Consider the following 15,920-nt stretch of genomic DNA (forward strand, 5'->3'; position numbering starts at 1 on the left):
TCGTCGGTAGCTGTCGATACACATTGTAGAATAATGAAGTGAAAGATAAATCATACTTCTTGATTAATAAGGGTCCAAAGTATGGTGGTAGAACCGCTAATAAGTGTGGATTTTGGTGAAGTATCGGACTAAGTGAAAACTTAATAAAACGAGTAAAAGTGTAAGGTGGAATGATGCCATTGGCAAAACTCGCAGATGACATCATGCATTTTCTAGCCAGACTTATAGGTTTAGTAGAACTGTTAAATGAGGTCGATAAGATACCTGGCCTAAATCTTCGGTGAAGGACCCAGAAATTTAATGGCTTAGATACCAAAGAATGAAACTTCTGCATGATTGGCATAGTACCTATCGTCGTATCGTACCTAAGACGTGAAGAAAGAACCACGTAGGCGAAGATAGTTTTTCACAGTAAAAGGGAAGTGCTAGTACTGAGTGCTATTCTAGAATGTAGGAAGCTCTACTTGTAATTGAGTTTCATGGACGCTGCATGGAAATCAAGGAAGGTCAACAATGGGAGGATGGGCATAGGAGGAAGAAAAGAGAGTGAAAATGTCACCGGTTAGGAAGAGTTGTAGGACGCCGTCAAGAAAGGCCATAGACAGTTTAAGTTGCATGCATCACTTTCTCTTAAGGAATGTTCTACTTCGAAGTATGGCGGATGGCAGTGGGTAAATGGTGTAAAAGAGTCACCAGGATCTTCTCCCACAATTTGTGGCTTTTATACGACAAGTACGACTGTTACACCAGGGTCTTCTCCCACAATTTGTGGCTTTTATACGACAAGTACGACTGTCTGCACTTATCTGCCCAATTGTAAGTTTCTGTAGTGTCAACATCTTGGTATTAAAGTGGATTGTGCCCCTCTCGGGACCTGGGTTGCTTAGTATGCGACTGACATTATTTTTCACTTTCTTTGCGACTTTTTGTTTCTGTTTCGTCCACTACTTTATTTTTTGTTATTTGATCATTTTGATAAGACTCAGCATCATCCCGTCATTACTTATTGTCTCTACATTAAATTGTGGTCACATGTTGGCTCCTTCTGCCGCCATAGATATTTTTTCACTGCAAAATGCTATTTTGAATGCTAAATTAGTTACTGAAGGAGAGAGAGCGAGAGAGAAGCTAGAGAGAGCTGTGTAGAAGAACAACGAAGTTTCTGCAGTTAATTTTTATTTACGAAACGTCCATATGCTTTGGGAAGCATGTACGTGCAGGTTTTTAATCTTGTATTGTGACAGGTGGCATGAAAATTGTGACTTTATTTTTGTGTCAACTTTCTGTACATTTTTCCACCTGCATCTTGCTGAATTTGGTTATCCGAAAGTCAAGAAGTTATAACACATTTTACTTCGTATTTCACCATCAATTTTATATCTTTATGTAACTTATGAACGGCGTTTTCTGTGTTATCAATGTCCTTCTTATTCGCGTGTACAGTGTACCAGGAGTAAAATATCTCTTGGCTTATAATAGTTTTATTTGATATAGGCAGAGAGATGTACTGGCGAATGCTGAAACGCACGTAAATGGTTCACCTAAATTTATTTCACTTTACCCTTGTAAACAGATCGTGTACGTGGAGCGCTCTAACTTCAAATCATCCAGCAACGTAAACTCTTTCAGTGTGCAGATTCCTATGCGGACGATTGCTCATCCACTGGTAACAAGACTGGAATACTTTGGACGCTGTTTTGCGGTTGTAATTGCTGTGTTCTACATTTTTTTCATCTCAGATGTCGAAGAAGCGTCATTTGTGTGGTTTTATTTCTGTCACCTTAGTAATGAGTTTTACCACAACAAACCATATATGAAGAGTGGAAAGACTCGATAATTTATTAATACTCTTCATTGTTAGAAAAACATTAATTTATTGAAGTGACATCTATAAACGGGCAAAGCACTCACCTGGTCAACCCACAGTACGACACGCTCTACAGGTTGCCTATGTAACGGCTTCCAGGGGCAACAAAAATTGATTTTCAGTATTTCATATAATTATTGGCTGGATTTAAAAATTTTTAAAAGTTTTCATAATCCACTCGTTAAGATGTATAGCTTGGAGTTAAAGTATAACACAGTAAGACAAGGATTAAATTTAGAAACTGTGCATAAGTCTTGTGGGAGCGTAACTTACGTCGCGTAATTTACTCAGACTAACTAATATTTGAGAATGAGATCTCTTAGCGACTTCCAAAAAACTTAACACATAATTTTTGTTGCTGGTATCCCCCCGCAAAATAAAAGAAGGTATTTTTACTGTTCAGACATTAAAACTTCAACATCGGGCATGACGGTTTCATTCATTACTTCCTTCCTGCCAACTCTATTTACAACACACTATGCTACAGTATCCACACATACCACTGAACATATTTGAATTTTTTTTTTTAAACAAAGAACAAGTTACCCAGATTACACACATCCATTGTTTGATAATGAGAGCACTTAGCTACTTACTAAAAACTTAAAAGATAATTTAAAACATAATAAGTAATTCCACGTGTGAAGCTGTTTTCACATGACAGGTTCTTTAAAGAAACGGTAGTAGGAGTTGCTGGTGTAAAAAAGAGAGCACACAATTTGCTTAGTAAATCTTTATTGAGATTTGAATATTATTTTGCATACGCTGATTCATTTGCTTTCAGCAATATACAATTTATTTCCAAACTTCTCATTCAAAATTTTCCTTGACATTCACTTTCATAAGGTTTTGTTTTCATTTGTTCGTATTTTGTGAAGAATAAGAGCCTTTCTGATGTCAGTACCACAGATCTTCTCACTGCTTTCAGGACCTACGTACAGTAACCGGATATTCTACTCCTCTCACTGCGCTGTTGCGAAGGAGTAGTCCATTACCTCCACTGGAACAGCGTGTGAACCATTAATATTCTTCTGATCGTTGATCCACATCTTATCAAGTTGCCTGAGATCTTCAACTCCACAGTTGACTCTATATCCAACTTTGAAGTTCTATCCAACGGCCGTTCCTGTTCCACAGGACGGTCAGTGTTGTTGCCAAAAGTGTGGAGACATATTGTGTCTGTACCATACAGGGAACGTCTCTGCTCCATGCACGTCACGTTACATTTTCCAGGTTTCTCCCATAACTACTGCTGTGTAACACATCTTCTTGATATTATACGTAGAAGCTTCTGGTCTACAAATCATAGTTGCACCATGGTTATCAAATATAACCTTAAACAGCACTTTCGTGAATCATAAAAGCGACTGTTTCTCTCAGGAAATGTGAAGTGGAGAAAAAACTGCCAAGAGTCGAGTGTGAGGTCTCTGGAAATAGCGAGAACGGTATCGTTCTAGCTGCGATATGCCTAAGCAGTTTGTAATTGGTGTTAGTGGAAATATGTTCTGGGAAATTCGTTTTGTCAGTCAAGCACCATCTGCTTGTAAAATACAATCTGGAGGGCAAGACTGCGCCGTCTGCTGTGAAACTGACGTATAACATCCCTCTGACATCGTAGTTGCTCTGAAGGTCCTCCTTGCCGTGACGTCACCAATCTTTAGAATCTGTAAGTAAAATTAAATTACACTATTAGACCACACAATAGATATGTTTCTATTAATTACATATCTTGTAGCAGCAACTACTCGTTAATGGACGCGTCCTGTCAAACAATATTATTTAAGTCACTATGCGCAGAACTACACGTTTCAGACTTTCTTCCAACATACACTGTCTTATGTTGCTTACGTTTAAGACAAAACAAATCTCTATGGTGCAAAACAAAATAAAACCCAGCGAAGATTAAGCTATTGTAGCACTTTATTTACTGTTTCTGGTGTCTGTGCACTGTTTATCAACACCTGGGTGGTTTCAGCCGGTGCTGGTGTAAAAACAAACTTACCAAGAGCTGTGATGTCACACCCATCGAAAGGTGATATTGATGTTTCTGCTGCGTACTTACTTTTTGTGTGATTTTTGTGTTTGGTGTTTGATGCATGCGCACACAAACGCACACACTCACACACACACACACACACACACACACACACACACAGCAGAGAGAGAGGGAGAGACTGAGAAGTAGATATTTCGAACAACAGAGAATGTTTGAAGTGTTCTTGTTGGAGGTGGTTTTACGCTCGTAACTACTTGACTGTTATAGTGTTATGTGCATTCACGCAACACTTTAATTCTTTGTTTCACTGCTGTGTTGTATGGTAGTATTGTTGTATCGTTACTTTAAAGCGCCTGTCGCTTTCTCGGAGAACCTGCACATTAGTTTCAGTATTATTTGGTTATTGTTTCCCTCTTTGAGGTGATATGAGAAAGCGGAGTGTATAGCATCACTTCTCGAGGCACTTCGAGTCTACAGAATTCCTTGCTGTTTTTCCGACGTAAACAGTTCGTGACGTGCATAATTTGGAAAATGCGAACATGTTTGTTCCATGTATAACATACTACATGATTTTTTCAGTAGCACAATTTTCGCCTAAGTAAGATTGGTAAGACAATGTAAGCTACTCAGATACTCTGTCATGGTGTGGCGAGAGCGTAAATTGAATAGCAGAGAAATGTTACTATAGGTGACAGTACGAGAGAGAAGGCACGGTTATTCATTGTCTTACCGATCAACTGAAAAACAGACATCGGCTGCATATGAGTTATTTTTAGATTTTAGTGTGTCGGATCAGTATTGAGCCTCATGTCCATCTTCAGCGGCATACGTAGACCTGACTGTGTGATTAACCCCGCGCCGACTTATTAGTCGAGTGATGATGCGGTTTCAGTTGTGTCTCCATTTCTTCTTTCGAAAGCTCTTCATTCTCTTCTAACCACGTTTCTTTATCGGGAGGTCACCAAAGAGTAAAGTACTTGATGCTACTCGTTTGAAGCTAGGCAAGTGCACCGATGGCGATAACTCAGAACTAACCATTGGTGCATCTTATGTTGTGGCTTCCATCCCGAACATATCTGTTTTTTGTCGTGTTCTAGTTCAACTATTCAGTAACTGTGTTTAGGTGACTAAATACACATTGTGTTCAAGTTGCATTACGGTTACATAATAGCATAGTAATCAAATTTCTTTAAGTAACTTGGAACAAAACAATTCTCACTTCTTCCCTCGTGTTGAACCCCCCTCACCACCGGCGTTTCTGTCCCGCTTGGCTTAAGCACCTTCAGCTGCTTCACTGTCCGGAGACCAGACATCAGTATCGGAGGATAACTGCCAGTCCTTAAAATTCCTCCTGCCTGCCTACCACAAAGATCATTGCTGTCTCCTTTCCTGATTACAATTTACATCAACGACATAGCCACAGAGCCACAGGTGCAGATCCCCCAACTCGCGGGAGATACTAGTAGAATCCGTGCGACTTCCACCCTCAGAATGAGAAGAAGACTGATGTCAAATTCAGTAAAACAATATCAACGTTGGAGACACGTAACAATTGCGCAATACGAACGTATCTCGAATTCGCACTCTCCGGTACCTGAGGGAATTTTGGACCCATACTTGTTCTTGCATGAACGTGTAGAGAGGACTTTAGAGCGAAAACACAGGCCATGTCAGAGAAGCTCACACCTCTATTCCTGCCCAACAAATTAGGAATGGGTTATACAGAACTGCAACAAGTCACTTCTGAAAAAAAAGGGACTGGTTGCAGTTCTGTATAACTTATTTACATTAAATATACAGTCACGGTTCTAAAATATCTGTAATGGATAAGCATAATGAGGAATGGCTACCAAAATCCGACTTTATAAGAGTACAGTCTTATCGAAAACACAATATGGCAGTTCTGTTTCGGAGCTCACGAGCAAAACTAGATTCCATGCTAAAGTAGTTCAGAACAAACACTTTTGATGGATTTTGAAAGGAAAACTCTGAAGTAGCATAGCTACACCATGACTCCCATATGGACATAGCTTGTACAGAAATGATTAACAACAGTCCCTGGCATCATCAGTCATCTAGAAGAAATCGGAAGACCAAATCCTTTCCCCTGGTATAGATTCAAAACCCCAAAGGCGTCAGCTCAAAAGCCCTCTAGAACAATAAGGCCGGAGATAGAGTTGTGGACACTCCTGAAGCATGACCCTATACGCAAACAAGAAGTGAAGTTCGCCCGAAAGATCTGGAATTCCGACCTCACATGAAAGAGGAAAGAGAGAGAGAAAGAGAGAGAGTTTGAAGTGAATGAAGACCCCCCCCCCCTTCGCTCCCCAGCGAAAGAAAAAAAAATGGTAACGTGAACTAGTACCTCACTGTAAGTGGGACTATAAGCTAACACGTGGTTGTCACACAGCCATTTTTACGTGTGGTACTTGTAATGGTACTTCAATTACGTAACCATTACGGCACCTCACCTGAACCTCTCGATACCAGCAATGTTTCTGTTAACTACTTAACTATTTCTGAGACAACATTCATATTTGATTTCATTTGTGATACATCGATATGTTTATATTGCAATGATATTATTCTTATGTGTATTCTTTCTTTTGTCACTATGATCTTTGACGTATTTGTAACTGTGATTTTTGGGCGCGTAAGCGATTATTAGTTAGTTAGTTGTTGAGTTGTTAGAGAGTCGGACCTTGAGAGAGTCAAGTCGTGGACGTCATGTTGGAAAGACGAATATTGTCGTCAGCTTATAAAATGTGAACTTTAACAGTGACTGTGAGGAAGATTTTTTCAAGTATGTTTTGTATTGTGAAGTGATGTTTAGTGTGTCGCGTGATATTGCAATAAAAGCAATTAAAAGGAAGTGTAACTTAATTTCGGAGTGCTGATTATTTTTTTACATCACCATTGTCCAGCAAAAGTGTAATCTTCAAGAATGATTTGTGAAGCGCATCTACAAAACTTTTGAATATAGCAGAATAAAACCTAGGCCTCTTTGCATTCGAGCTTGGAATCATAACCACCTAGATTTTCAACGAGTGAGCCATGATTTTACGACGAGAGCAGCGTGGGAAACACAAAAAGATGAGTGCCTAGTTTTTTCATTGTTACATGAAATGACTATTAACTGTGCTCCAATGACACCTACAACATAATATGACTGTTGTTGCCCGAAAATGCAGTATTTAGCAGCGTGAGCAACACCACAATCGTTATTAAATGCTGACCTTTGTTGTGGTAGGGTTATTAGATACTGAAGATGGGACTGAGGCCCAATATCAGTCTGGCATAGTAAAATATTTAGACCAAATTCTATGCAGCCGCTGTCCTGTTTTAGTCACCCTGAGGTTTCTGAGCCTCGTGCAAGTAATAGAGAACAGTGTGTGTAATTTGAGCACTGCCTGCACACGCACCATGACGAGCTCCGTGGTGCTGAAGCGCTTCTCGATGGTGACGGAGGTGCCGTCTTCGTACGTCTGCTGCTGCAGGTGTGTGCTGGGCCGCGGCTCCGTCACCAGGCTGCTGACGAGGCGGCCGTCGTAGCCCTGCTGCTCGTAGCACTCGTCAAGCCGGTAGCTCACCACGTCCTCGTAGCAGCAGGTGCTCGTCTGCTGCGTGAACTCGTCACCGTCTGACGTCAGAGTCACCCTGCACGACGCCGACAGCACAAAGTCTACGGCCAACTGGTCGCTGACACCTGCAATTGTAACACTGCCGTCAGTATACCCCCCACCTATCCAGACAGCCGGCCGGGGTAGCCGAGCGGTTCTAGGCGCTACAGTCTGGAACCGCGCGACCGCTACGTCGCATGTTCGAATCCTGCCTCGGGCATGGGTGTGTATGATGTCCTTAGGTTAGTTAGGTTTAAGTAGTTCTAAGTTCTAGGGGACTGATGACCTTAGAAATTTAGTCCCATACTGCTCAGAGCCATTTGAAACATCTGTCAAGACAATTTGCACGTGTGCTGTGACACGCTGCCTGGTGTGGTATAGCCCGCATCTCGTGGTCGTGCGGTAGCGTTCTCGCTTCCCACGCCCGGGTTCCCGGGTTCGATTCCCGGCGGGGTCAGGGATTTTCTCTGCCTCGTGATGGCTGGGTGTTGTGTGCTGTCCTTAGGTTAGTTAGGTTTAAGTAGTTCTAAGTTCTAGGGGACTTATGACCACAGCAGTTGAGTCCCATAGTGCTCAGAGCCATTTGAACCATTTGAACCAACCTGGTGTGGTATACAGAATCCACTGAAATGGTAGTTCAGAAAGATACGTGTACCTTCTACTCACATGTGGCAAATCAATTGCCTATACTGACTAACCAAAAGAAGTGAAGCACCTAGATGGAGTGACGGAGAAACTTTAGAGACTGGGAAGATATATGAAGTTATTTCAGTGATTACAAAACCGAATGAGATTTACAAAGACTTGGCAGTATGAGCACACTCATCAGCATTGCGTCGCACACTCTCTGGCTCGCGCAGGTTTCCTTGGGAAGGATGTCAAATGGTTCAAATGGCTCTGAGCACTATGGGACTCAACTGCTGAGGTCATTAGTCCCCTAGAACTTAGAACTAGTTAAACCTAACTAACCTAAGGACATCACACACATCCATGCCCGAGGCAGGATTCGAACCTGCGACCGTAGCGGTCCCGCGGTTCCAGACTGCAGCGCCAGAACCGCGCGGCCACTTCGGCCGGCGAAGGATGTCATAAAGCCGCTGCATCCTCACCTGAGGCAAGCTCTTTTCTTGATATCCTAGAGTTCATGCCCTTGCTGATCCTTCACATGTTCTATGGGGGGGGGGGGGGGTAACATCTGGGAATTCTGCTGGCCAAAGGAGTATCTCAACATCAAGCAGACAGATCGTAGGAACACACACATAACATACGTGAACGAGCATTGTCCTGGCTCCTCGATGCTGTCGTATGAGAGGTGACACATGTGGACGCAGGAAAATCGCGACGTACCGTTGTGCCGTTACAGTCCCCAGACTTGAATTCATACCCGATGGCTCCCAGGAGTACCACTGCTGCGGTTCTTCAAAACAATGGAAGAAGGGAAGCTCTCCCAGGGCGCTGCAAAACTGGCCGTCGATGGCCATCCGGGTTAATTCAGAACCGCGCTTACTGGCAAAACGCAATGAGACGCCATTTGGTAGCTGTCCATGCTTCCCAGTCACGCCTCCGCTCCATACTCAATCGTTAGTTTCGTGATGTTAACGGTAGCCTACACATGTGATAGTCATTCCCTGCTCCAGCTGCCACTAGTGTCCGACCAGTGGTATGAAATGATACAGAGTTTAGCTAGAAGTTCCCGGATGGCAGGCGATGCTCTTGCTGCAAAATAGGACCATCCTGTGGTGGTCAGGCTTCGTCCTCGATAACCCTGACTATGGTTAAGCCTGCTCTTATGTCCCATGCAGTCCAACATCGGGACACTGTCGATTCCGACTGCCCCACAAGTCTGGATATTGCATGATGCTAGGAGCCGGCCAAATAGAAAGCCACAATGATGCCCCTTTAAAACTCTGCCGTGTGCTGATAAAGCTATCTCACACGAGTGTGCACCATCTCCGTATTCTTCAGTCATCACTCAACATCTGACGTTGTTCACGTCTATTAGATATCCTATCAGGCCAGGTAACAACTGTAAGCACGAACAACACTCATGCACCCAGGTGACTGGTTTACCTGTCTCACGCAATTACAGCTCTAATCAGTTACATACCCGTTGATGTTGTGTACATGTACGGAGCTACTTTGACAACATCCAGCCTTGTCTTCTGAGTGGTTCATATTAGGTAATGAGATCATGCGAGCTATAATCATAAGGCCCAAACCGACACACACATGCGGTTTTTTTTTTTTTTTTTTTGACTGCAGAATAAACTCCTCCACAGTTCTTTTCAGAACCGAAGTTAACATGTATTACAATACAAAGTGCTGTCTACGAATTGATGTTTGGTGACGCTTCCGTGAGGAGGAAAACCTAGGTGGTTCAAGCGACAGAATAATAGTTCGCAGAGTAAAATTTGATGAGAAGATTCATCTTTAAGAACTAATCAACTTGATCGTGAAATGCGTATTGCAAACAATACAGTGTATATAGTAAGAATTATCTTACAGTTGTACCCTTATCATAAACATCGTGTGCAAGCAATGGCGCGAATGGTTCTGATCCAAGAGTTGAGTTATGCCAGTGGATTACCTTGCACTGAGATTTAGTGATTATAACGAAGTGTAAATTGCTTCTGTCAATAAGAAATTAAATGTTTGTTAGAGATCATTAGTTATTTACCTCTAAGTACTGACTATCGAGTGATCTAAAATGGTTCAAATGGCTCTGAGCACTATGCAACTTAACATCTGAGGTCATCAGTCCCCCAGACTTAGAACTACTTAAGCCTAACTAACCTAAGAACATCACACACATCCATGATCGAGTCAGGATTCGAACCTGCGTCCGTAGCAGTCGCGTGGTTCTGCTTTTCATGCAGTAAAACTTCAACGTCATCGTGACGTTTTAATTTGTTGATTCATTACCTCTAACTAAATTCACTACAAATTTTGTAGACATGCACGTATACCACTAAAGATACTGACAAGCTTATGTCTTTGTACGGCACAGAGAATAACTAGCTTTTCAGGAAAATGTAAATAGCTCTAAACATAACTATCTGATCTTGAATTTTTTCAGTTGTCTATGGGCGAATAATCCGAAACTAATAAAATCCACATAAATAGGACTTAGTGTATTTAACCGTTAAGGTTTTACATTCTTAACAGAAAATATTGAACACATTAAATCATTTATAATCAGACGCTTGAAGTTGTTTTATATAAGTTCTTTCTTTGAAGAATTGGGGGTGGATTGTAGTGGTTACCTAGTTGTATGGACGAGATTTGAGACCTATATTTATGCCATACACTAAATTTAGCTTGAGAAGCTCTTAAAAATAAATCTGAAAGACGAACGTAGTTTAGTATGCTGTTAAATTTGCTCCGTACGTGAACTGTAAATGAATCGGTTCTTTATACACGTATAGTCAGTGGAAACGTGGGCAGGAAAAATGTTAACAGCTCACGTACGTCAGCGAGATTGTCATCAACATCTCGAGAAGAACTTACTAATGAGTAACCATTGTCAATGAAGTAATTTTCGTTGAAACCAATAACAATGTATTATGAAAGGAATATTCCTGTTAAGGGTAACGCCGACCTAAAACTACTACACGACTTTGTGAGTGGAAATAAACAGAATCACGTGAGATTATCACTGAGCTTCAAATGCGAGCAACAGAGACATTATACAGTGTGAGTCACCTAACATTACCGCTGGATATATTTCGTAAACCACATCAAATACTGACGAATCGATTCCACAGACCGAACGTGAGGAGAGGGGCTAGTGTAATTGGTTAATACAAACCATACAAAAAATGCACGGAAGTATGTTTTTTAACACAAACCTACGTTTTTTTAAATGGAACCCCGTTACTTTTGTTTGCACATCTGAACATATAAATAAATACGTAATCAGTGCCGTTTGTTGCATTGTAAAATGTTAATTACATCCGGAGATATTGTAACCTAAAGTTGACGCTTGAGTACCACTCCTCCGCTGTTCGATCGTGTGTATCGGAGAGCACCGAATTACGTAGGGATCCAAAGGGAACGGTGATGGACCTTAGGTACAGAAGAGACTGGAACAGCACATTACGTCCACATGCTAACACCTTTTTAATGGTCTTTTTCACTGACGCACATGTACATTACCATGAGGTACACGTACACACGTGGTTTCCGTTTTCAATTACGGAGTGGAATAGAGTGTGTCCCGACATGTCAGGCCAATAGATGTTCAATGTGGTGGCCATCATTTGCTGCACACAATTGCAATCTCTGGCGTAATGAACGTCGTACACGCCGCAGTACATCTGGTGTAATGTCGCCGCAGGCTGCCACAATACGTTGTTTCATATCCTCTGGGGTTGTAGGCACATCACGGTACACATTCTCCTTTAACGTACCCCACAGAAAGAATTCCAGAGGTGTAAGATCAGGAGAACGGGCTGGCCAATTTATGCGTCCTCCACGTCCTATGAAACACCCGTCGAACATCCTGTCAAGGGTCAGCCTAGTGTTAATTGCGGAATGTGCAGGTGCACCATCATGCTGATAGCACATACGTCGACGCGTTTGCAGTGGGACATTTTCGAGCAACGTTGGCAGATCATTCTGTAGAAACGCGATGTATGTTGCAGCTGCTCGCCGACCGTGGCCCGTGTTTGTTACAACACGCAACTGAACGTCGGAGGCTTCAAGCGTCAACTTTAGGTTACAGTATCTCCGGATGTAATTAACATTTTACAATGCAACAAACGGCACTGATTACGTATTTGTTTCTATGTTCAGATGTGCTAACAAAACTAACGTGGTTCCTTTTAAAAAAACGTAGGTTTGTGTTAAAAAACATACTTCCGTGCATTTTTGTATGGTTTCTATTAAACAATTACACTAGCCCCTCTCCTCACGTTCGGTCTGTGGAATCGGTTCGTCAGTATTTGATGTGGTTTACGAAATATATCCAGCGGTAACGTTAGGTGACTCACCCTGTATACGAGAAATACTTTTCTATCAGACAAAAATACTCACCTAGTGCGCGCAAGAACTGCTCCATGTTCTGCTGGCCTTGAACGTCCAGCTCGTAGACAATGCCGCAGTACTTCTCCATGGTTGTCGGACAGCTCCCTGAACTTGCACTACGCTCCAGCAACTGTGAAGGGGATGAATGAATCGACGAATAAAGATCGGCCTATCAGAAGATTATATAGCGCGGCGAGATAGATCGCGACTGTTCTTGCCAAATATCCGGTCCCGATGCTGATAAGATACGAACGGCAGCTGATGGGGCGCGCTGAGTGTAGTCCGTGCTTCGCGGTTTCTCAAACTACATTTCCTGTCAGCTTCCTGCACGTTTCGAAAGACTCAAGAGTCACTTCCTTTATCTCCAACAGGAAATCTCGAAGTTACATTTGGATTAAAAACCAAGAAGACGAGACATGTAATATCTCATATACGAGTATTTTCCGCCATCCAGCTTGAGTAGAGATTACGCCGTAAGTTTTTAATAATATCAACTAGTAATGCAGTGAGTACCCCCGATATGAGTTTACGTAAAGTGACAGATAAATGTCAAAGAACATCTCTGTCTACCTTCTTACGTTTCCCCTTCTCTACCGAAAGAAGGCGTGTGTCCAGTTCTTAGAGACTTCGATTCCACCGTTACAGACGAGCTCATGTAAATTGTCTATAGTAGCCATTCAAGCGAAATTCACAATTAAGCTGATCTTAGTAAAGCTCATTAAGGCTAATTAAATTTAGTGTGAGAAGATCCGGAGTTCTAAAAGAATTAAGATAATATTTAATAATCAGATGTCACTTACTTAAATATTGTTGTGCGATTCTCGAAGAACAGTAAAGAGAAAAACGCATTCCTATTATTATCTTACAAATGATAGTAACCAGATTATAGTTGCGTTCCAAGATTCTGTCTCTACCCCGTGGTTAAAATGGCACTGAGCACTATGGGACTTACCATCTGAGGTCATCAGGCCCCTAGAACTTAGAACTACTTAAACGTAACTAACCTAAGGACATCTCACACATCGATGCCCGAGGCAGGATTCGAACTTGCGACCGTAGCAGTCGCGCGGTCACAGACTGAAGCGCCTAGAACCGCTCGGCCACACCGGCCGGCTACCCCGTGGTCCAAATTAATTTTTCAACATCTGCCAAATATTGAATTTGCTGTTCGGTGGAGCATGTATCGTAATTTATAGCATTTCATACTTCCATGGTTGATCTCATAACACGACTGTTGTCTGCTTCATAAAGAAATCTGTTCGCCGCAACTTTTCATGGTCCACTGTCACGAATGATGATGATGATGATGATGATGATGATGATGATGATGATGATTAAATGATAAGGACAACACAAACACCCAGTACCCGGGCAGAGAAAATCCCCAACCCGGCCGGGAATCGAACCCGGTATCCCGTGATCCAGAGGTAGGAACACTAGCCACTAGACCACGAGCTGTGGACTTCTCGGCTTTTTGAAAATGTCTTATTTCATTTCATGCACTGTCTGAGCCAAAGTATCTGCTAATTCATTAGTGTACGTGAATATGGCGTGTGTCCAACTTTCACCTTTACGATGGCTTGAACTGTGCTGGGAAGTGTCTTAATGCCTGTGGAGAAAGTCAGTCCATCACATCTCAATAACAGAAACCTGAGAAGTTAGTCACGTTGGACGCTCATCTCTGGAGCGAAACCGTCATTTTGACTCATCCTAAAGATATTCCATTGGGCTCAAGTCGGGACTTTGGGCTGGCCAGCCCATTTCAGGGATATTATTGTACACAGACTCAGCCATGTCACTTTAACACAGGGTGTAATTTCATGCTGATGCAATCATCATTTTCGAATTGTTCCTCTCCTGCACGCAGTACATTATGCTCTAAAATGTGCTCCTTTTTCTTAAGTACAATAAGGCGATCACTATCTAACCACGAGAAGTATCTCCATACCGTAACACCAACTTCTCTGTACTTCAATGTTGGCATTAGACATGGTGGCAGGTAACGTTCGCCAGACATTCGCCACACCCAAAATCCTTCCATCGCTTTGCCACAAGATATGATACAATAATTTTCCTGTTGGAGACTAATCTATGTGCCCAGTCTGATTTGTAATTCTATTAGGGACTGCAGTGGACTTGGGAGAGCAGTTGAAGAGAATGGATAGCGTTTTGAAGAGAGTTTGTCGGCCGCGGTGGCCGAGTGGTTCTAGGCGCTTCAGTCCGGAACTGCGCGACTGCTACGGTCGCAGGTTCGAATCCTACCTCGGGCATGGATGTATGTGATGTTCTTAGGTTAGTTAGGTTTAAGTAGTTCTAAGTTCTAGGGGACTGATGACCTCAGATGTTAAGTCCCATAGTGCTCAGAGCCATTTGAACCATTTTTTTTAAGAGTTTATAAGATGCAGATCAAGAAAAGTGAAACAATGGTTATGGCATGTGGTCGAACTAAACTAGACAATGTTGCCAGAATTAGATTGTGAAATGAAACGCTAAAAGCAGTAGATTAGTTCTGCTATCTGGCCATCAAAATAATTGATGATTTTACAGCGCTGAGAATAGCTGAAAGTAAGGAGGATATAAAACGCAGAATAACTTTACGAAGGAAAACTGTACTCGAATAAAGAAATTTGTTAACATTTAATTTAAATGTAAGTATTAGGAAGTCTTTTCCGATGGTATTTTTTACGAAAGCGAATCATGTGCAACAATCAGTTCAGACAAGAAGAGGATGGAAACTTCTGAAACTTCGTGATTAGATGGGTAGATCAGATAACTCTTGCGAAGGTACTGAGTCAACTTGGGGAAAAATGACATTTATGGCGTTATTTGACTAATAGAAAGGCCTGTGTAGTAGGCGTCATGAAATCATATATTTAATAATAGAGAGAAGTGTGAGGAGACATGCTAAAAATTATAGAGAGATCAAGAACTGAATCCTGTAGACAGATCCAAAAGGATAGGTTGCAGCTGTTATGCATAGATGAGGAGTCTTGCAAACGATGAACTAGCATGGATGGCAGCATAAAACCAGTCTTTGCGCTAAAGACAAACACAGTAACAACAACAAAGCTCCAACATGCCACCTCTATTAATTGTAATCTCTAAACCGCTTTACAGCATTATTTACTTTGAGAGTACGAACATTGGTAGCCAGGCATTTACCGGGGTATTTTAGCGCGTACCGTTAACAGGCTGTGACCAGTGTGAGGTAGGGTCAGCCGTTGTGCCCCTTCTTAGAGAAGGCAGCATTAGCAGGCATATGTGTAGGACGCAGCTAGGCCGCTCTGGACCAAATGTCTACCGGCAGAGATTCTAGCTGGTCATCTTCGCTTATGCTCATAGCCGATATCTTGATTCAGACGGACACAAAAAACTGACCCGCGGAATGAGTATGTCGAGCTCTCCTCCTAGC

General features: G+C 42.1%; 1 protein-coding gene across 1 annotated transcript; it reads right to left on the bottom strand.

Annotated features, from left to right (window-relative positions):
• Positions 1 to 2,927: 2,927 nt before the first annotated feature.
• Positions 2,928 to 12,646, bottom strand: LOC126203963 (uncharacterized). Its single transcript, XM_049938361.1, has 3 exons — positions 12,518 to 12,646; positions 7,286 to 7,569; positions 2,928 to 3,531 (listed from the first exon to the last, which is right to left on the bottom strand). Exons 1-3 carry the CDS (start codon positions 12,594 to 12,596, stop codon positions 3,394 to 3,396), a joined length of 501 nt encoding a protein of 166 aa, XP_049794318.1. The 5' UTR covers positions 12,597 to 12,646; the 3' UTR covers positions 2,928 to 3,393.
• Positions 12,647 to 15,920: the final 3,274 nt, after the last annotated feature.

Source organism: Schistocerca nitens, chromosome 9 (genome assembly GCF_023898315.1).
Source record: "Schistocerca nitens isolate TAMUIC-IGC-003100 chromosome 9, iqSchNite1.1, whole genome shotgun sequence".
Lineage (NCBI taxonomy): Eukaryota > Metazoa > Arthropoda > Insecta > Orthoptera > Acrididae > Schistocerca > Schistocerca nitens.

What these genes read in the sequence shown, in the direction of transcription:
- LOC126203963 (XM_049938361.1), bottom strand. Translation starts at nt 12,596, where the DNA reads ATGGAGAAGTACTGCGGCATTGTCTACGAGCTGGACGTTCAAGGCCAG. An exon ending in GCAGTTCTTGCGCGCACTAG is followed by an intron (nt 7,570 to 12,517) that starts GTGAGTATTTTT and finishes TTACAATTGCAG; the next exon opens with GTGTCAGCGACCAGTTGGCC. An exon ending in GCACCACGGAGCTCGTCATG is followed by an intron (nt 3,532 to 7,285) that starts GTGCGTGTGCAG and finishes TTTTACTTACAG; the next exon opens with ATTCTAAAGATTGGTGACGT.